Raw genomic sequence first — 23,729 nt, forward strand, 5'->3', positions numbered from 1 at the left:
AACAGAGTCTTTAAACCTCCTGAAGTGCACAGTACTGTAATACTGTATTGTAAAAATAGAACTGGGCTAGTATTATGTCTGAGGCAGGCATCCAAAAAAGCTAACCAAATTACCAAGGCTCAACTTGCTGACAACAGATTTTTTTTTAATGCAACTGTACATTATTTAGCTGTAAACAGGCTAGCCTTATGTAGAGGCATATGGTGCACATGATTCTTTAATTAAACACTAGAAAGCTAAAGACCACATATGTATCAAGAAATTAAGTATTTTCTAAGCTGTGAACAATGATTACTACATTCAGGTTTACACATCTTTATTAACTATATAACTAGTGTGGTCATTTCTTCTCTAATTTCATGACAAAAGTCACTAACAATGATGTCCTGTGCCAGATTGCCAAATCAAATAAATGTAATTACCAATTATAGATTTATTTAACGTCAGAACCGATCTAACCATGTTCCAAATTTAGACTGTTTATTGAGACTTTTTGAATTATTTTTCTTCAAATTTAGGGAACAGGAGTCTGGAATGGCTTTATACCACCTGTCATTACCACGCATGATATTTTTATATATTAATTATTTCTGAGGATATGGGTATCGATGGCTGGGCCACCATTTATTGCCCATTTCTACTGCAAGGAGAGGATTACTTCAACAACCCGTTCTCCCCCAAAAAAACTGGATAATCAACATAGCATGGCACTCAATCTAGTGGCATAAGACAAACAGGTCAGTTAGTGTACATTTCCCCCCCCCCCCACCCCTCCTCCCCCGCCCCCCTCCCCCCCTCCCTCCTCCCCCGCCCCCCTCCCCCCCAATCAAAATAGGCTGCCAATCTACAATCTATAAAGGCAAATGCAACTTGCCGTTATGTGGACCTTTTTGTAACACAGAGAGTAACAGCACTGCAGTATTTTGCTGATGAGATTTTCAAAAAGTTTTGAGATACAATAAAAAAATAAAACTATTGTATAGCCAATTTTAAGTTATGACCTAAAATTGAGTAATGTTGAATAATAAAGAAAAAATGCTTTTAGAAGCACTGAAATCATTTAAGGTACTTTCCCTGGAATTCAAAGTTAATATTTAAAATACTGTGTCTAATTTCTTAGCAGCATTTGATGCCATTATGGGAACACAATTTTCCAACTAAAATGTTTATTTCATACAGAAACAATTCACTTAAAAATAAACAAGTAGGAATATTTTCTCCCAAGACCTGTATCAGTGAATCTCGAGAAAAAAATAATTTTCTTTACTCACTCCTGTTAAAACACAGAGTCTGCAATTAGCAGATCAGTCAGGAGAAGGGTATAATGCCTCACAACTGCATCTTTCTAAGCATATCAACTGACACTGGCGGATGAAAGGTAATGGTGTGATGACGAAGCCCATGAGCGGTCTTGTAGCTTTTCCCACAGCGACATTTGAAAGGCTTCCGGACACGGGTTTGAGTACGATGGCCATTCTTGGCATGGTACTTGATTCCATTAACATTCTAACAGTAATACAGAATGGTTAGAATCATTTTGAAAATCGGTTCAGCTATTACAATAAGTATATATATTAACATAATTAGCATAATTATCACTTTTTTAAAACAAGCCTACATTTCCAATTTTGTGCTTTTCAGTGTAAAATAAGTCCAATATTAGTAGGTAATGAACTGCTGTTGCACTAATTTAGAAATTATTAGCTTATAATACCAGTAAGAGGTTAAAAATTCTACCTCTACCTCTTACGCCAAATATAGATGTCAGTTGCTTTGGTTCTCACTAGCAGAGTTTGTGTCAAATTAAGGTTTATATCATTTGAGTCATCTCTCCAAGTAAAATTAAATACATTAAAATAAGAAAAGAATTTCTACTACTTGTAATACTCTTTTATGATTTTAGTATCAATAAAAGATTGATTAAATCCAAAACGTTGCAACTGATCAACTCAATTAAAAGAATTGCTAATTCAAAAAGCATGATAAAATTCACAAAAGCAAGGTGACTGGAAATTATTTAGCTAATGTCAGAGCTAATGAATGCATTTTAAATATTATTTCCATAACCTGTCAGAAACAGTCCACGTCACTGTTCACCTGTACTATCAAAGTTTCAAGGCAGACATTTGGAATTCTTGATATCCCATTCCCACTGAGATCAACTTGTAAAAGCTTATATAGTTTATCACTCCTTGCATTACACATTATATCAATCACCATCAGTCTCAAAGCCAGCAAGAGGTCTAAAGTTGCAGGAAAATGATAGGTATACATTATAGTAAAGGCAGTTACATCAAAATGTGATCCTTACATGTTGTTTCAGTTTAAATGGTTTTATCTTTTGATTTCACTTTTTTTTTTCCACGGGTAGATTTCCTACTTGCTTGCCCTTTTCCTCCCCAGGTATGTTTTGTGTTTAATATATTTAACAAGCAGTAATCCTGTCAACTCTGCAACACAGGGTTCTAATAGATCTAACTGTAGTTGTGGGTGGGCTGTGCTCTGCCTTCAACTACCATAAAATACTTGGAATTCTAAGCACCTCTTAACAATTATATTGTCCAGGAACCAGACGAAAGGATTAGGTTTCTCTGCTGTCAAAAAGGTATTCCAATTAACAAATTAATGAAAAACTGTAGTGGTTTTGATTTCCTTCCGACAAAAATGGGTATTTATCAAATGGACAGGAAACCAGTGAAATTTGCAGTCGGCGACCAAATTGACTTGAATTTTCTAGTCAGAACATATACATAGAAATGAAATTAAACAATGAAGACTAAAATCAAGGGCCCAAATGTATAATAATGGATACAGTTTGAACTTCAGACATGAAGTTTTTTTGATGTGTTAACAGATCACAAAAGGCTAATTGTTCCTTTGCCACAACTGGACTGAAATGCAGATAAGCAGACTGTACCAAGCTGGAATTAAGTGCAAATAGAGCTCGCTAAAGGTTTTTTGGCCCATTGGAGTTTAGTTGCCTTTAGATTTTAAGTAGGAGTAAATTGATGAGCAGTGTTTGCTAAAGTCGATACTGTTCATCTCTACCAAGTCCACTTCACAGTTAAATGGGCTGGTACTCATAACTTGACGCTGCTGCACATCCCTGCATAATCTCAAAATATCACTATTCCAAATGGTTATATCATGGCAGATATTTACCTATATTTCAAATTACACATGTATAAAATATATAGAAATACAACTTTTCTCGACAATGTAGCGCAATATTTAGCAAGGGAATCAATGCTTTAGCAAAGAAAGGGAGTAAAGAAAATTCAGGGAAAAGTAAAAAGTTAGAAGTCTAAAGCACACTAACTTTAGTAACAAAGTTTATGCAGGTTGAAGAGTTGTGTCTCAGCTTAAGATAACTTAGCTGCTGTCAGCATAATCATTTGATTAAAAATGAACAAAATGCATTTCACTTTTCCTGAAACAAAGCTCAATGCAGAAATTAATTTTCTGTATTAAATGCAAGTTTTTGTTGCAATGATTCATGTTTTCAAAACCAATAGAAATAAATGCAGGTTAACAGCAATCTTAGATGTGTATGACAATCTTGTAATAAAAGTTAGTGCAGTAAATTAAGTACCTGGGGACCTTTTCATAATGCCAGAAATTTTTCCTACTTGTGTTTATAAAACCAAACTTCAGGCTAATATTAGTAGCATTAATCAGAAGGAAGTGTACAACAATGACAGTTAAGACTTATCATCACTGCCTATATGACGGGCACCATTATCCATTAAACAAAGGAAAAACAACCGTGAATCTGTGGTCCAAGGAGCAGGTTATTAACATGAAAATTATTTACAGGTGTGATTTTAATGTTACATGGAATCTCCCTCAAATGTTTCAACCGATAAAGTGGTCACAAATTAAGATTGAGTTATACTTAACTAAATGTCAAATCAGAAATTTAGGCAAGACATAAATCAGAATTGGAATTGGAAAAGTTACCTTTCTGAAATATTACATTTTAAAAGTAAACAATTCTCAACATATTTACATGTTTATCAATTCAGCATTTCTGCTCTAGTTTCCACAGTCAAATTCAAGCTTAACTAATTTAGCAGATTTTTGCATTAAGCCTCGCTCCGTACCACTACTTCCGCCTCAGACACGTAGTAGCAGCTCATCAAAAACAGCAAATTTGCCTTGCATTATCCCCTACAGACGATCTGGTTTAGGCTTCCGTCTAAACCATTACCCTTTATTTGTTGTTACCTCCATTGTACCAGGCATTCCAAAGACTATTAATCTACCGAGTCTGCTTGCTCTTTCAATAATGATGTTTGAGCAATTCAGCTGGACGGCTCTCGTGCATCAGACATGGAGCCAGAAAGATTTCAGAATAACATAGAATAGCTTTGTTATACTGGTAATTAAGACAGGACTGACATTCAAACAGGACTTGGACAGGATGCAGCAAATTACTGTATTCTTTGTGTGAAAAGCTGTTCCCACTATGGTTTGTCTGGCCTCCAGGGAACTCATCATCTTCACTAACAGTCAGAATGGGATTTTGTACCCTCTATTCCCTCTCCAAAAACCTCATTCTAATACACATTTATGATTCACAGCAACACTGAGAAAAAGCTTGTTAATTTGTAAACTTGTGAAAAATGAAATCTCTGATCTTGGTTATATATTATTCATTGTGGAACAGTTTAAATAGAAAGGCGTCACCTTTTAAGTGCATTTTTATTGGCATTTCCAAGGACAGCTTGTTTGCTGGACACAATACGTACCTTATACCTCTTTTTACAGCCAGGTACAGGGCAAGCAAATGGCTTCTCATCATCCCCATTCAAGCACATTGAACTTAGAATAGTCTCAGAGCTAATAGCACTTTCTGTTGTCCATGATTCATCACTGTCGGAATCTTCACATTCAATTTCTTCTTCATCTAATTCACTGCCTAAAGATTCAGGAAAGAAAGTAAATGCATGGTCAAGGTTTCTTTTTTAAAAAATCCATTTTTAGGTGAATTCCTTTAAACGAAGATTCCTGTTTACTTCCCCTCCCCTATGAACACTATAAATATATAGCATTCAATAAACACACAGCAAACACTTGTGTTTTGAACTGCCAAAGGCATCCTGGGTAATTAGCCATTACAGTTCTGTCACAGAGGGTTCCACAGTCAATACAAAGATAATTTGGGCAATGGTGAATGACAGTGCTGTCCAGACTTTTGGGATGATCAAGGACACATCCAGCTGTACCAGACATCTGTCAGGGCCATGAATCATTTCAACTAGCAGCACACTAACCAAGCGACTGAAGCAAGAATAAACATTCAACAAGCACTGCACACAGAAAAGAGAAAGCTACAATGATGACCACGGGAAAGGAGGAAGCGAAAAAAGAGCAAATGGAAAAGAGAGCTGCTTTCTCTTTAAACAGAAAAACAGATATTCTTTCAAAAGGTTAGGGGTACGAAAGGGTACACACTCCCCCTTCACTTAGAAAACCTCAATCAACTTTTATAAGATTCTAACAATGAGGTCATCAGTATAGGATTCTACTTTACGATTCACTACCTGAAAATTTAGAACCTTAATCATCATCTTTAAGCACAAAACTACAATGGAAACCCTTATTTTATGCAGAAAGGTGTATTGAAAACCAGCCAATTAATGTCATAATGCAGTCTATAAATATTATTGGTGCAAACAGCTCATTTCCAACCTAAGTTTATGTGCACTGATTAAGGTTCTATTGAAAGTCTACTGCAGTCTTGTTTTGAACACCAACCAAATGTGGAACTAAATCGTACGGTTCAGTATCATAACTGTGCAAAGTGTCTGCAACATTCCTTTTAGCTAAAAGAGGCATGGGCTATTTCAGCTTTGCATATTCTGATGATAGAACATTGATACTCATTATTTTCAGACTCTAAACACTGAAACAGTGTCAAGAAAGCATCCATCACAAGAAGGCTACTGATGGTGAAATTTTCAACTGCATCAGCAAATTTTGCATTTACAATTTCTGTAAGTGACATGTTTTTTATTAGATGGAGATCATTTTCAAACAACAAGATCATGAGTCTGATGCTTTGTTGCACCTCTTAGCAGCCTACCTAATGACAGTAATTAACAGTCTGCAATTAGCATCCACTTCAGAAGACATTTTAATGTTAATTTGCCTTCTCTAATGTGATGCACAGCTGTGCAACAAGATGCATGCCATGAATGTACATGAAGCTGGGAGTCTGATCTTTCTGCTTGAATTTGCCTGGCAAAATCTAAATATTGTTAAGTATACAAAATATTTCTATCAATATAAATTCAAAAGATATCACAATATTATCTGAATAAGTTCTGCTGTATTTTTTAACTAACACAGTATACCCAAAATACATCTTGCAAAATTGTTGATTCATTAACTTGTAATATTCAGTTAGAAATTACATTTTTCGCATTGGAAATCACACTGTTCAGAACATATTAAACCTTACAGTACCTTGTGTACAGCTTTGCGTGCAAGTAACTGTGGCTGCAGTTTTCAGTATAGCTATCACATTACAACCTTATTAAAATACTAAAGAGCACCACCAGGTCATCCCCAGGGTTCCCATTTGCCCCACACAGTGTACCTCCCTCCAGGAAAACACTTTAAGCACAATCTTGTGCTACATAAATGGTCTGCTTCAAATGATCAAATTATATAAAACAATTTATTAAACTGTTACTTTCATATTTTAGCCGTTGTGATCAAAGAGGACACTATGTGACCTGCATAGTATGCTGGAAATCTGAATTCACTGCGTTTAGTTGAGTGGTGAATACCTTAGGTTTATATTACTTTCTTCAAATAACTAGTTACACGTTTATTGAAAGCTATTTTATGGAGGAGGAGGAGGAGAGTCTAAATGTGTATTTGATTTTGCCTTAAGTTTATGACTTGGAAGTTTAAAAACTGGAATACTGCAAAGCAGAAATCTGATATCAAGCGTTTTTCTCACCCCCAACCAAAAACAATATACAATAGAAAATAAAAGCTGGAAAGGTTGTTATGACTCCATAGATCCCACAGGAATGTCTGCCATACACATAAGCACTGTATTAGCTGCTGGACTCTTCGCGTATTCCATGTTTAGTATGCATGCATACAATGGAAAATGCACAAACCAACATACCTCAGCTGTGGTAAAACTTTTGTTTCCTGGATTTATAATAGATCCAATACAAGTTCAGGGGCCAGCCTAATATATATATATTTTATATATATATATATATATATATATATATAGATGTTTCCTTTAAGCCCTAATGTCATTATTAAATTTGTTACCACCAGCACCCTGATTCAATAATCATTTATTTTGGGGCTCAGCTACTTCAATATTTCCTTCCAGATACATTATGCCCACCACTGCCCAATCGTAATTGCCTCAAATCCAAAATCCTTGACCTAATAGCCATCCAGTCTCAGCCACATTTAGCACAGTGGGCTAAACAGCTGGCTTGTAATGCAGAACAATGCCAGCAGCGCAGGTTCAATTCCCGTACCGTCCTCCACGAACAGGCGCCGGAATGTGGCGACTAGGGACTTTTCACAGTAACTTCATTGAAGCCTACTTGTGACAATAAGTGATTATCTCTCAGCCATGGCTTCACTGCTCCTCATCCCCTTCTCTCCTCCAATTCTAAAATGCCCAACCCCTCTCTAAACTCATTCCTGGCTCCAGCTTCATTATCCTCCACCCCTTCACCCCACTAGCAGCCAAACCTTCTCTTGAATTTCCTTCACCTCTCTCCCTCTTTTCAAGTTACTCCATAAAACCCACCTCTTTCACCAAAGCGTTGGTTGCCCCCCAATCTCCATTTTCCCATCTCTATAAAACTCCTTGGAAGATTTATGTCAAAGGAATGCTGTAAAAGAAATTTATAGTTGTTTCCCTTTTGCATTCTTGACCAGAGGAGCAGCATGGCCAAACCACTCATTCCAATGAAATTATATTAAAATCAAGGATCACCTAATCACCTTAATTCCACCAGCATTCATTCAATTCCATTATCAGCAAAACAGGATATTTAGTTAAAATTACTTTGCCAAACTAAATAAGCCTACCATCATTTATAGTGGCCTAACGCCAAATTTTCTTGTAGAATTCAACCTCATTCGCATTTAGGAAATCAAAAATGTATTTGGCATGGTATACAGGTTAGGTAGATTGGCCATGTTAAATTGTTCCAGGTGGGGTTACAGAATAGGGTGGGGAATTGTGTCCAGGTACTGTGCTCTTTCAGAGGGTTGGTGCAGACTCAATGGGCTGAAAAGCCTCTTTCTGCACTGTAGGGATGCCATGTTTTATCTTCTATGTTAATATCAATTTAAAATGCATATGGGCATGGTGGCACAGTGGTTAGAACTGCTGACTCACAGCACCAGGGACCAAGGTTCAATTCCGACCTTGGGTGACTGCCTGTGTGGAGTTTGCACTTTCTCCCCGTCTGCGTGGGTTTCCTCCGGTTGCCCTGATTTCCTCCACAATCCAAAGATGTGCAGGTTAGGTGGATTGTCCATGCTAAATTGCTCCTTACTGTCCAAAAGGTTAGGTGGGGTTACTAGATTGCAGGGCTAGGGTGGGAGTGTGGGCCTAGGCAGGGTACTCTTTCCAAGGGTCGATTACAACCTCGATGTCCTCCTTCTGTACTGCAGGGATTCTATTATTCTATGTATAAATGGCAAAGTAAATTTATCATTGACAAAATTACCCAAACCTGGCAGCCATAAGGCAAAAATGTAGTTTTTCTTTTAAAAAGTACTAACCTGTTGGTGTTCCACTGCAGGCAGAAGAGGATGGTGTAACTGGTGGCGTCCCTGGAAAAGCTGAACTCCCATTGCCAGGATGAGGTGATGCAGGTGTGCCCCCTCTTCCCACAGGACTGGAGAGGGCTGGCGTTAACTTAGCCTGATGTCTTTTTCTCATCTGCTCACGTTCACGGCGGGCAGCATCAGTCAGAAACCTGAATAGGTTCAGGAACGTCAATAAGATAAAAGAAAACAGGTATATGATTACGGATAGTGAAGACCAGGCCACAATTTTGACAGCCTACTGGTTACTTTTAAATATTAAGGTATTTACTGCATCTACAAATAGAGGTTAAACTTGAAAGATCTTATTACAAGTCTGTGAGGCCTCGAGCTGTACTCGTGGACTCTGGGGATCACCACTTTCAAGGCAAGATGAAACAAAACAAGTTCCAAAATACCCACAAGCTGTGTGCAAGAGTTCTAACTGGATTAGCATTTATTGACTATTTAAGCTTCCCTCTTTTTTGCTCGAGGACAAAAATAAAGAAGTTTAAACTCGAGTTGTAGTACAGATAACAGGACCTCAAAATTAAACACCAAAATTTAAACTACTGTATCTCTTTTCTCCATGTTTGCCTGGGATATTTATGTACCGACCTCAATGTAAATTAAAATATATTCTGCTCTTATGCAACCATCTAGTCTGTTATCATCTGAAGTTTAAACTGTTAGATCCTTGCAAGGGAAAAAAATACTTGAGGGTTTACGCTGAGTTGGCATTTTTGTATTGATTTTATGATGCACAGGTATTATGATTTATAGAGTGGCCATGTCAGTTTAACAAGCTGAAGGACACACAATAACTCCAACATCATTAAAATTCAGAAGCCTCTGGAGCTAACTTGGTACACAGTCGTGCAGTATATTTGGACAGCAGGGACTCTGGGCATGTGGGATATCACCATTTCCGTCGATAAACTTACAATAAATAAGGCTAAGCTTTCCTCTGGGTTGAAGAATGCAAAGCAGGGAGGAAAACTTATTTGCCACTTATAACAAATGAGGTACCTATCCTTAAGAGTGATAAGAAAAATTAGGGTTTCAATTACGGATCATAAATGGACAAAAGGCCATTCTGTGATGTATCAGAGACCCCTATGGGTCATTGTGAATCATGACACATAATTCAGTCAACAGTACTGTCCAATTGGATATTTTTACTTATAGAACATAGAACAGTACAGCACAGAACAGGCCCTTCGGCCCTCGATGTTGTGCCGAGCAATGATCACTCTACTTAAACCCACGTAACCCGTATACCCGTAACCCAACAATCCCTCCATTAACCTTACACTACGGGCAATTTAGCATGGCCAATCCACCTAACCCGCACATCTTTGGACTGTGGGAGGAAACCGGAGCACCCGGAGGAAACCCACGCACACACGGGGAGGACGTGCAGACTCCACACAGACAGTGACCCAGCCGGGAATCGAACCTGGGACCCTGGAGCTGTGAAGCATTGATGCTAACCACCATGCTGCCGTGAGGCCCCCCCATATTTTGTAAAATTATGTTTAGAAGGGGGGATTCACAATGAGCTGTTATTTGTTTTTTCTTCTTTTCACAATTAGTGAACATAAGAAATAGGAGGAGTAAACCATACAGGCCTGTCAAGCCTGCTCCACCACTCATTACAATGGCTTCAACTTCCCTGTAACCAAAAATCTGCCTATCTCAGCCTTAAATATGTTTATGATGGAGCATCCAGAACCCTCAGTCATGGAGAATTTCAAGGCTTCACAACCCCTTAAAAGTAAAGAGACTTCTTTTCATCTCAGTCCTAAATTCTCATCCCAACGAGAGGAAACAACCTCCCAATCTCTTCCCAGTCAACATCCTCAGCATTTCACTGAGATCACCTCTCACTCTTCTAAACTCCAATTTACTCAGCCTCCCGTCAGTGAACCTTGGCCATACTGCATTCAATGGCAAGTATATCCTTCTTTAAATATGGAGACCAAAATTGCACACAATATTCCAGATACTATCTCACCAAAGCCCTGTACAATTGCAGCAGGACTTCTTCATTCTAATCCCTTGCAATGAAGGCCAACATGCCATTGGCCTTCACAGATGCTTGCTGTATCTGCATGCTAACTTTCTATGATTATTGTACGAGCACACCCAAGTTCCTCTGAACAGCAACAAATTACAGGCCTATTAAAAAATATTTTGTTTTTCCATTCTTACAACTAAAGTGACTAACCTCACACTTTCCAAATTATATATCCATCTGCCACATTATTGTCCAATCACTTAAACTGTATCCCTTTACAACTGCTTTGTGAAAGGGAAGCAGTATTTGATTAATTTATTAGAGTTCTTCAAGGAAGTAATAAGCAACGCAGATAAAGGGAAACCTATAGATGTGATATACTCGTAATTCCAAAAGGTATTGGGCAAAGTGGCACATCAAAGTTAACGACACAAAATAAGATCTCCTGGTGTCAGGAATAACATACGAGCATGGATCGAGGATTGGTTAGCTAACAGGAAATATAGTAAGTTTAAATGGGTCATTTTCAGGTTGACAATATGTAAACAATGGAATGCCATAGGGATCAGTGTTGGGGGCATTAACTATTTACAATCTATATCAATGACTTGGATAAAATGACCAAATGTATGGTTGCTAAATTTGCTGATGACGCAAGGATAGATGAGGGAGTAAGTTGTAAAATGAACATGAAGCCTGAATTTCTGCTGAGTTGGGGATGAGTTGGGAGCCTTTTAAAATTAGCGGGCTGGTCCCGACTCTGGTGCTCCCGAATCCATTCGTAGGATTTCAGATTTTCATGAGTGCCTTTAAGAGTTCAGGTTAGTATGGGTCAAAAGTCTATATCTGGAACTCCTGACCCTGCTTACTCCATTGCAGAGATAGGTATATCCTACTCCTCTTCAATTCTCATGGGGTCGGACCATCTTTTTATAGAGTCGTGGTTCATGACTCCTCAGAGGTGTCATAAACCTTGGTCTGCATGAGGGAACCTTTAAAAAGGCAAATTCACATGGTGATCCTCATGCCACGCCCCCCCCCCCCATGCCAGGCTACATCCCCCACCTACCCCCATGTCCTCTCATGCCCCCGTGCCAGGCAATAACCACGACCACCATGGCTCTCATGCTCTCTATGCCAAGCTATGGCACTTATATGCCCATTCACCCACTATACACTGTAAAGAAACAAGGCTCTATAGTTACAATAGGATGTGTAACAAAAAGTCATTCATTCTTTCCTTTTCACATGTTAAAAAAAGTATTTTTACTATAGGTAAATGAAAGTGTCAGTCATCCAGACACTTCACAGTATCAGTAGCAGAAACAACATGCACTTGAAATCCCTTAACCGTGTGTAAATAAATGTTGTGCGATTGACAGCAGAGATCAGAGAGCTAGAGCTGATAATCAAGTAATATTTTCTCTGCAGTTCATGTGTTTCAGTACCCTAATGAATGCCTGGTCACACAACCAAGAATGCATAATGAAGCTTGGCTAAGACCCCAGAAATCCATTACTCTGCTGAAACAACCTGTAGTAAAAGGACTTAAAAAAAACATAGTGGGTAGTAATGAATAAATGACTTTTTTTTAAAGTAACAAAACTTAATGTCACATAGTTAATTGGTTCTACATTAGTGGGTCTATTGGCATGACATGGGGTAAGAGGATCCACGAAGAGTTGGTGGAAGACGACATACCTGGCAAGGGAGGCATGAGGATTGTGTGGGGTGTGAGGCTTGAGGGTCTTACTTTTTTCGTTGTACCGAGGACAAAGCCCAATGACACTGAGGTGGGCTGTCACCCAGTAGTCTCTGTGGCTTACTCCGACCTCTTTCCCAGGTCAGTTGGCCAGACTACAGCCTGCAATGAAGATCCTGGGCTGGATTCTCCAATTCTGGGGCTATGTCCCCATGCCAACATGGGAAAGGTGGCGGCAAGAAAGAAATGCCGTAAAATTACCACCGATTCCTTGTTTTGCTGGGGGCTAGCATGCCGGCAGCATAGAGCACCTGGCTCTAGCTGCCAATACGCCCCGGAGAATTGCCGGGTCTTTGGCCACGCATGCACACAGTAGCGGCCTGCAGCGGCTGCACCATGCTAGATGGCGGAGGTCGCTCGTGGGCCCGGCCGCCAAAATAGTGCCCCCCCTTTGGCTGGCTCATGCGCCCCAAACCACTCCCCCACAGTACCCCAGCCCCTGATATTGTCCCCCTGCCCGCGAATCGGCCCTCCCCTGACTGTGGCGGCACTGGACTGAGTCCGCAGCCGCCACGCCGAGTTCCCGATGTTCCCGACCATTCGCGACCGACACCATCGGGAACTCGGCCGGTCGGGCAGGGTGCTTCAGAGGGCGGCCTCAGGCAATGTCCTTCCCCAGACAGCAGTTGAGGCAGGTTCACTGAAAATTTTTAAGGCGAAGTTAGATAGATTCTTGCCTGACAAGGCAGTCAAAGAGTATAGGAGGTAGACAGAAAATGGAGGCCACAGCCATGATTTTATCAATGGCGGAGCAGACTCGAGCAGCTGAATGATCTACTCCTGCTCCTAATTTGTACGTTTGTATGTGTCCTCCTCACAGCTTGCATTACCAGCTAAATTTTATAGTTGGAAAATTAGATACCTTACCCATTGCCTGTTTATCCAAGTCCTTCACATTGATTGTAAATAGTTAAGGCCCCAGCATTGATCCTTATGGCACTCCACTAATCACAACCAACTTGAAAATGTCACACGTATCTCTATTCTTGTTTCCTGTCCATTAAACAATCTTATATATATATGTTGATATATTACCCCCAAATCCATTAGTCCATAGCATTTCTATTAACCTTTCATGAGGCCCCTTCGAATCATAGAATCCCTACAGTGCAGGAGGCCATTCAGCCTATCGAGTCTGCACTTACCCTCTGAAAGAGCACTCCACTCAAGCCCACTCCCCCACCCTGCCCCAATAACCCCTCAACCTAACCTACACATCTTTGAACTCTAAGGAGCAATTTAGCATTGGCAATCCACCTAACCTGCATATCTTTGGACTGTGGGAGGAAACTGGAGCACCCGGAGGAAACCCACGCAGACACGAGGAGAATTTGCAGATTCCACAAAGGCAGTCACTCAAGGCCAAATTGAACCAGAGTCCCTGGTACTGTGAGGCAGCAGTGCTAACCATTGTGCCACCAACTTATTGAATGCCTTTTGCAAATCCAAGTATACTCTGTCTATTGGCTTTCTTTTATCTATCCTACTGGTTACATCTACGTAGTTACACCCCATTGTATTTCAATAGGTTATTGGTGATCAACTATCCAAAACTCCACAACCAATTGGACATCAGTGACACTGAACTTGGCCAGGTTGCAAACATAAGCATAGCAAAGCCATGCAGTGATTGTAAACAAGGACAGGGGTCTTTGGTGTGGCAATACACATTGGTGAGGACAATGAGGGCAAGGGTGATAAGCGAGTAAACTTTAGTGAGTGACAAATGCAGCTGGGCGAGTTTTAGTTGCGTTGAAGTTAATATAGGGTTCAGCAGGCCTTCCAAATTCTACCCTGCATGACATAATCAAACCTGTCATTAATGATAGCATGGACAAAGGCTCCAACAGCAGTGGTGAAAGTGGGCAATGTTGTGAAAGTGGACAATTGTGTAAAAATGGAATTAAATAGTTATATTCACAGAATCACAGAAAAATAGATTGCAGAAAAGACCCTTCAGCCCATCGGGTCTGCACCACCGCATGAAAGGCAGCTGATCTGCCAATCCTAATCCCATTTGCAAGCACTTGGCCTAGCCTTGATTGTTAAGACGTGCCATGTGCTCATCTAGGTATTTTTTAAAGGATGTGAGGCAACCCGCCTCTAATACCTTCCCAGGCACTGCGTTCCAGACTGTCACCACCCTTTGGTTAAAAAACATTTTCCTCAAATCCCCCCAGAACCTCCCACCCCTCACCTTGAACTTGTGTCCCCTCGTGACCGACCCTTCAACTAAGGGGAGCAGCTGTTCCCTATTGGTGGATAGCATTTGAAGATTTAATGCTCATCTATGTCTTAAAGACACTGAGGTAGCACTATTTTGAGTTTAGGCATAAGACCATAACACATAGGAGCAGGATTAGGCCACTCGGCACATCGAGTCTGCTCTGCCATTCAATCATGGCTGATATTTTTCTCATCCCCATTCTCCTACTGTCTCCCCATAACCCCTGATCCCCTTATTACTCAAGCACCTATCTATCTCTGTCTTAAAAACACTCAGTGATTTGGCCTCCACAGCCTTCTGCTGCAAAGAGTTCCACAGATTCGCCACCCTCTGGCTGAAGAAATTCCTCCTCATCTCTGTTTTAAAGGATCATACCTTTAGTCTGAGATGGTGTCCTCTGCTTCTAGTTTTTCCTACAAGTGGAAACATCATCTCCGCGTCCACAATTCTATACTCCACGAGTACAGACCCAGAGTCCTCAATCGTTCCTCATACGACAAGCTCTTCATTCCAGGGATAATTCTTGTGAACCTCCTCTGGACACTTTCCAAGGCCAGCACATCCTTCCTTAGATACGTGGCCCAAAACTGCTCACAATACTCCAAATGGGATGTGACCAGAGCCTTATATAGTCTCAGAAGTACATCCCTGCTCTGGTATTCTAGCCTTCTCGACATGGATGCTAACATTGCATTTGCCTTCCTAACTGCCGACTGAACCTGCACATTAACCTTAAGAGAATCGTGAACAAAGACTCCCTTTGTGCTTCTGATTTTCTATGCATTTCCCCATTTAGAAAATAGTCTATGTCTCCATTTCTCTTTCCAAAGTGCATAACCTCACACTTTTCCACATTATATTCCATCTGCCACTTCTTTGCCCACTCTCCTAGCCTTCTGCAGCCTGCCTGCTTCCTCAACACTACCTGTCCCTCTGTAGATCTTTGTATCATCTGCAAACTTAGCAACAGTGCCTTCTGTTCCTTCCAGATCATTAATGTATATTGTGAAAAGTTGTGGTCCCAGCACAGACCCCTGAGGCACACCACTAGTCAACGGCTGCCATCCTGAAAAAGACCCCTTTATCCCCACTCTCTGCCTTCTGATGGCAATGATTGCTGAAGTGCTGTGGTTAATTACAAGTCAATACAGTTGGATATTGTTTGATGACATTTGGAAGTTAAATCTATGAGTAGCAACAACATGAAGGTGGCAAAGGATGGAGCTTTGAGGTGGAGTGGAGAGTACCATGTTGTGCAGGAAGAAAATATGAATGGAGAAATATCTGCACGGAACACAAAAAAGTTTTCTAGCTCCAAAACAGGTGCCGGAATGTGGCAACTAGGTGCTTTTCACAATAACTTAATTGAAGCCTACTCGTGACAATAAGCGATTTTCATTTCATTTTCAACATTGTGGAGTTGAAAATCCACAGGGTTGGGCCACCTCCTCCAGCCCAAAGTCCTGGTATATTTAAAACTGGCACTCAAGAGAGGCCCTTTGGTTTGCATAGCCCAGTTGGGTACACATACCACTATGGGCATATTTTAGGTGTCGCCTTCACTTATGTAATATCAATCTGTGTTGGCGGTGTGCTGATCCAGGGGTTGCGGGAAATTTTTTTTTAGAAAATATTTTATTGAGGCATTTATAATTTTAATATTTTAAACAAAGAGGTCCAACATACACAAAACCCCACAATAACATACCCAACTCTCCCCAGCTCTAGACCCTAACTACCCATTGTAGCCATCTAAAATGGCCACCTGCAAAGGACCATGGGAATTGTGGTCAACTTGGACACTGACACGTATACAGCCTCTGTGTATTGTGCAAAGAAGCCAGGCCTAACCAAAACTTGCAACATTAAAGGTCAATCATCATTTCCCCCAGGACAATAGAGTTTGAATCAAGGAGCTACAGCAGTAGCAGACTAACCGGTGCCACTTCCCCTTATTTGGAAAGGCCTACGTGCCTATGACAATGATAGCTGAGATCCGCCCAGCCACCGAGGTATCCACCTCCTAATTGGCCAGCATCAATGAGGGTGATCGAAACCCTATTGATCCATTGGAGCTGGAGATAGGACCGCCCAGAAGGGCGCGAAAGAGAAGAAGGATAAGGAGCCCTGTGCACTCAGGATCGGCCTCTTTTGGACCAGCCTGTGTGCGACCAATTGCAGCGTATCAACTGGCCAAGTTCAAGGACCCGCGATCACTTCCTGAAGGATGAGCCCAGCCGTGACGAACCTGAAGACCTCCGACCGACCCACGTGGACACAGATAAAGGCCTTATCTCTCGCACAGAGTCGGTCACTCCGAGGTTAAGTAAAGGTCATCTTAGTTATTAGGTCTAGTTTAGTGCATAGTCGCGTGTATCATTGCATATAGAAATAAGTCTTGTGTTATTAATAAACTGTCTTTGAACTAATACACTTGTTGTGTGGTCATTCGGTCAATAAAAGAAAAAGCTTATGGTTCACACAGAAATAAAGAAGTCAACACCATACATTAGATTCCCTACCCTTATTTGTCACTTCCATGCCTCTCCTTCCCTGACCCCACCACCACTCTCACCTGCTGACGGTCAATTCTCCTTGAAGAAATCGATGAACAGCTGCTACCTCTGAGCGAACCCCTGTAGTGAGCCCCTTAAGGCGAACTTAATCTTCTCTATTCTAAGAAACCCTGCCATGTCACTGACACAAACACCCAACTTTGGAGGCTTGGAGTCCCTCCACCCAACAAAATCTGTCTCCGGGCCACCAGGGAGGCAAAGGCCAAAACATCGGCCTCTCTCCCCCCTGGGCTCCCTGATCTTCCAACACTCCAAATATTGCCATCTCTGGGCTCGGAGTCACCCTCCCTTCCAGGACCTCTGACATGACTTCTGTGAATCCCTGCCAAAATCCCCTCCGCTTCGGACAAGCCCAAAGTACATGGACATGATTGGCAGGACCTCCCCCACAGCGCTAACATCTGTCCTCCACCTCCTCAAAAAAACCTGCTCATCCGGGCCACAGTCATATGAGCCCTGTGGACCACCTTTAATTGGATCAGGCTATGCGTGGCACACAAAGAGGATGCATTGACTCTCCTCGGGGCCTTCTCCCATAACCCGACTTCCAACTCTTCCCCCCCCCCCCCCCCCCCCCAATGCATCAAAATTAATACATGCCAAATTTTTTAACATTCAGACGATTGGAAGGTTTTACCTTACCCAAAGTGTAGATTGTTTGCCTGAAGGTTACCAATCGGTGAGAAAAAGTAAGCGGGGCTTTGTAAGACTTATTGCATTTACAAAAGTTTGAAAGAGAACAAGGATTCTTCCACCCTAAGTTTTTTCTAAACTTTCAAATTCACAACAAAAGTGACTTGTTCCAATCAGATGATCAGTTTAAGCATTCATGGATAATGAAATAACATTACATTATAAACATGCTCTGTAAAATTCCAATATTGACAAGTCATACGAACTCCCACCAGCAGGTCAATGGTGGTGCATGTAGGAGGCAGTCATTCTCACTCAACATCCAGCTATAGTACTTGAATTTCCTGCAAACTAAGAGTTGGCCACCACAGCATAAATGCCAATATGCCCATAGCGGAGTTCTAGCTGGTTAACCCATCCATGAATAAATATTATAAAACCTCAATAAAACCAATGCCACAAATAAATACATACTTCAGATCTTACTATGATTGGCATACTGAGTGGACTGCTGGGGAATGAAAGAAACATTTGGTGCCAAAAGCTGGCTGCACTATGTTCTATTGTTTCTGCAACTAGAAAAATAACACTCAAGCCAAAGCTCTTCGAAAAACTTCCTTTTTTAAAAAAATGCTTGAAATCGAAACTGGCAAATGGTCAACTTTCTTGTTGCTCCACCCATGTTTAGAAAAAAAGTTGTAAAGCAAAATGTTCACTGCATAAAGTCAGCCTGATTCCATAAACAACAACAGAAAAAATAAGAATGGAAATAAGCAAAAATAAGGGTCTTTTTTTGAAAATGTTTCGTTCTGTAGTTGTTCATCACTTAGGTCAGGAGCTATTTTGCAAAATACCAAATTAGCTCTGTAAACATTGAAATCAGACCTTTCACGATTCAACCTATAGCCCAATTTCTCTTCGATCTTAGTTTAATCTCAATTCATCAATAATGTACACTTATTATAGGATTCTGACAGCAAGCTACAGCTTTTGATAAATTATATATCTCAAGCCAGGTTTAAAATTTGAAGCCCAAGTGCTAATTAACTATACAGGCCTAGTTAATAACGAGATTTCTTGTTGAGTATCTGATCACAGCATGGGCATCATTTGTCAAGAATGCTCAAATCTACCTTAGAGACCAGTTTCTGTAATTCTCCCATGTCTACCATATGTAAAATTGGGATCTTTGTTTCTATAATAACCTTTTATTAGGGAACTGACATAATGATTAAGCTCACTGAGACACATACAATGAATTAGACGATTACCCTTGCTGCCTTAAGCTACTCAGAATTGCAGCAAGACAAAATAATTAATATTGAATTTTAATTTGATGTGTTCCACATTTAAACCCCAATTTGCAAAGTACACCTGGAAAGCTGCCACTGTTCACTCGCAGTTTAAGCTGATGAAAGAACGGCTCCTGCAGTTTGAAGTACAAGAGTACATAGAGCACAATCCTTTTTTATGGAGAAAATAATATGGACATGGTAATTACTGACTCCTGACTTTACAGTCTCACTGCAACACATGCACACAGACTTTAAAAATGAGCCATCTAAATGAATGTTGTGTTTCAACTGGTTTAGAGAAATAAAATCAAACTTCTTGCAGTGCTATTTAATGTTGATATGATGAAACTATTTATATATTCATTGCAAATGTTTCATATTTTGGTAATTTTACTTTAATACTGCATATATTGTGATTGTCGAACTGATTTGAATTGTACATCGACGTCAAAGTTTAGCTTTAAAAGTTTTGATTATAAAAACTATTTTAAACATTTGTGTGGTGCGCTGAATGTAGGAATTTTAGATATGGATTGTATTATATGTATTTGGTCTACCAAGGGTCAAACGCCTGAGTTAGTGTATGGATGTATGTGACTGCTGCAGGAGTGTTTTTAAACAATCCTGGTTTGAAAGACAGTCATACTTTGTGGCTACAAAAGGGATAATTAAAGCATTGTAAAAGGAAGGGCTATTAGAATTTAGTTTGTATAAAGAAGGTTTCCTGGGAGGAGATAATTAGAGACATGGGGCAGGATTTACTGACCAACCCCACCTATTTTTCAGTGGCGGAGAGGGCCCGCCCGTCAGAGTATGAGACTCTGTTCCCATTGGGGTAGATCACGGCAAATCGCCCGCGCTGCGAGACGCTGTTCCCATTGGGGTAGATCGCGGCAAATCGCCCGCTCTGTGACACTCTGTTCCCATTCGGGTAGATGGCGGCTAATCGCCCGCGCTGTGACACTCTGTTCCCATTGCGGTAGATCGTGGCTAATCGCCCGCGCTGTGAGACTCTGTTCCCATTGGGGTAGATCGCGGCTAATCGCCCGCACTGTGACACTCTGTTCCTATTGGGTTAGATCGCGGCTAATCGCCCGCACTGTGAGACTCTGTTCCATTGGGATAGATCGCGGCTAATCGCCCGCGCTGTGAGACTCTGTTCCCATTGGGGTAGATTGCGGCTACTCGCCCGCACTGTGACACTCTGTTCCCATTGGGATAGATCGCGGCTAATCGCCCGCGCTGTGAGACTCTGTTCCCATTGGGGTAGATCGCGGCTAATCGCCCACGCTGTGAGACTCTGTTCCCTTTGGGGTAGATCGCGGCTAATCGCCCGCGCTGTGACACTCTGTTCCCATTGGGGTAGATCGCGGCTAATCGCCCGCGCTGTGAGACTCTGTTCCCATTGGGGTAGATTGCGGCTACTCGCCCGCGCTGTGACACTCTGTTCCCTTTGGGGTAGATCGCGGCTAATCGCCCGCGCTGTGACGCTCTGTTCCCATTCGGTAGATCGCGGCTAATCGCCTGTGCTGTTAGAGAGAAGGTTAAGAGGTGACTTAATTGAGGCATACAAGATGATAAGAGGATTAAATAGGGTGGACAGTGAGTGCCTTTTTCCTCGGATGGTGATGGCTAGCACGAGGGGTCATAGCTTTAAATTGAGGGGAGATAGATACAGGACAGATGTCAGAGGTAGGTTCTTTACTCAGAGTAGTAAGGGCTTGGAATGCCCTGCCTGCAACAGTAGTGGACTCGCCAATACCAAACGCATTAAAATGGTCATTGGATAGGCATATGGACGATAAGGGAATAGTGTAGATCGGCTTTAGAGGGGTTTCACAGGTCGGCGCAACCTCGAGGGTCGAACGGCCTGTACGGCGCTGTAATGATCTATGTTCTGTTCCCATTCAGGTAGATCGCGGCTAATTGCCCGCGCTGTGACACTCTGTTCCCATTGGGGTAGATCGCGGCTAATCGCCCGCGCTGTGACACTCTGTTCCCATTGGGGTAGATCGCGGCTAATCGCCCGCGCTGTGAGACTCTGTTCCTATTGGGGTAGATCGCGTCTAATCGCCCGCTCTGTGACACTCTGTTCCCATTGGGGTAGATCGCAGCTAATCGCCCGCGCTGTGACACTCTGTTCCTATTGGGGTAGAACGTGGCTAATGACCCACGCCATGAGACTCTGCTCCCATTCGGTCTGATTGCGCCCAGTAGCCATGAGACTTGTTTCACAAAAGTATCAACTCTTTCAAATGTACCGCTAGCAAGAGAGAGAGATAGTGGTCACTGCAACATTGAAGCAATGGTAGATAAAACCTGGAGAAATAAAAATGCTCCAAGTCAGATTTGGGAAATAAAATATTTAACCTATTAGGATCACGGTCACAGTGTATGGATTCCAAAAAAATATGTTGAAAACAATGGAACAGTATTTAACAAAAAGTGATTAAACTGAATGGATGGCAGAAATATAAAGTTTAAATAACTCCTGCTTGCACAGTTTTTACATGCAAATATATTGTTTCCTTCAAGCATATTCACAAGATGTTTGAAATATCGAATAAGCTACCTTTTCACCAAACATCCAGTAAAGTGCATTGCTCAACAGATACAAAGTTCCGATCGAGGATAAAATGTATACCTGTTGATATAACTTAGAGCGATATACGATGGCTGCTGCTGTTCTTGCCGTTCCAGAACCTTGGGATCGTTTTCTGTTAAAACAACATAAATAATTAGTTAATTAACAAAAATATTATATTATAGAATTTTAAAAGCAGCTATTGAATAGTTGGTTTGAACAGATGTTATGGATGGCTGGTCAGCACTCAATAGTTTCTAAGGGATTAAACCAGGCTCAACTTTTTTAAGTTTTTAGACGATGCAGAAAGATGGGAATGATAAGAAATATGGCTTGGTTACTTTATAAACAAACTTCATTGAAAGAAAACAATGTTAAACTACTCCAACTTCAATTCTGCCACTAACATGTACTTTCTTAACCTTATCTCTAGTTATCATCAAACAACACTTTGCATGAAAATACAGTTCTTATTCCACTTACACCTATAGGCAAAGGCAACCCTTGCAATTAGAATGCAAACTTTCTTCTGTATTGGGCATTCATTTAGAATCCTTTTCCAAAAGCTCGCTCTCTTTAAAAAAACATTTCAATAAGGCATTTATGGTTTTATAACAATAAAAGATACAAATACAAATGGAAGCATAGTTCAGTGCGTAACACATAGAACATAGAACAGTACAGCACAGAACAGGCCCTTCGGCCCTCGATGTTGTGCCGAGCCATGATCACCCTACTCAAACCCACGTATCCACCCTATACCCGTAACCCAACAACCCCCCACCCCTTAACCTTACTTTTTAGGACACTACGGGCAATTTAGCATGGCCAATCCACCTAACCCGCACATCTTTGGACTGTGGGAGGAAACCGGAGCACCCGGAGGAAACCCACGCACACACGGGGAGGACGTGCAGACTCCGCACAGACAGTGACCCAGCCGGGAATCGAACCTGGGACCCTGGAGCTGTGAAACATTTATGCTAACCACCATGCTGCCCAATCTCTCCATCTCCCACTGTTCCCGCCTAATCTAAATAAAAAATAGCCTAACTCCCCCCTACCCCCACTTATTGAATTGAATCTGCTGACAGTTTAGTTTTCTCTAAAGATAAACGGCTGCCACCTCCAAACAAACACTAACGTTGAACCTCTCAGGGCAAACATAATTTTCTCAAGTATAAGAAACCCAGCCATGTCACTAACCCAAACCCCTGATTTTGGGGGCTTCGAGCCCCTCCACGCTAGCAATATCCGTCTCTGGGCTACCAATGAGGCAAAGGCCAAAATGTCAGCCTCTTTCGCCCCCTGGACTCCCGGATCTTCCGACACTCCTAAAATCACCAAAAATCTGGACTCAACGCCACCCACATTTTTAGCACCGTGGACATGACATCCGCAAATCCCTGCCAGTATCTCCTCAGCTTCAGGCATGCCCAAATCATGTGGATATGGTTTGCAGGCCCACCTGCACGCTTCACACACCTGTCCTCCATCCCAAAAAACCTGCTCATCCGGGCCACCGTCATGTGTGCCCGGTGAACCATCTTGAATTGTATCAGGCTGAGCCTGGCACATGAAGGTCATGTTGACTCTGCTCAGCGCATCCTTCCACAGACCCGCCTCTACCTCCTTACCCAACTCATCTTCCCATTTACATTTTATCTCACCTATCTGGGTTTCCTCCTAGGTTCTAGGTTTCCTAGGTTATTTGTAGATTTCCGATACCTTCACCTTCCCCCACCCCCGTTCTCGAAACTACCTTGTCCTGTATCCGCTGTGGCGGTAGAAGTGGAAAGGTCGAAACCTGCCTTTGTGCAAAAT

At 41.5% G+C, this 23,729-nt stretch overlaps 1 protein-coding gene across 1 annotated transcript in view; it reads right to left on the reverse strand.

The window, feature by feature from the left end:
• Positions 1-827: 827 nt before the first annotated feature.
• LOC119961883 (juxtaposed with another zinc finger protein 1-like) overlaps positions 828-23,729 on the reverse strand; it is a 174,615-nt gene continuing 151,713 nt past the window's right edge. Inside the window, exons 2-5 of the mRNA XM_038789347.1 lie at positions 21,966-22,038; positions 8,785-8,981; positions 4,752-4,921; positions 828-1,506 (exon numbers count right to left, since the gene is read on the reverse strand). Coding sequence (XP_038645275.1) covers positions 1,330-1,506; positions 4,752-4,921; positions 8,785-8,981; positions 21,966-22,038 — 617 coding nt within the window. The 3' untranslated portion in view covers positions 828-1,329. The remainder of the gene's footprint in view (positions 1,507-4,751; positions 4,922-8,784; positions 8,982-21,965; positions 22,039-23,729) is intronic.

Source organism: Scyliorhinus canicula, chromosome 2 (assembly GCF_902713615.1).
Source record: "Scyliorhinus canicula chromosome 2, sScyCan1.1, whole genome shotgun sequence".
Lineage (NCBI taxonomy): Eukaryota > Metazoa > Chordata > Chondrichthyes > Carcharhiniformes > Scyliorhinidae > Scyliorhinus > Scyliorhinus canicula.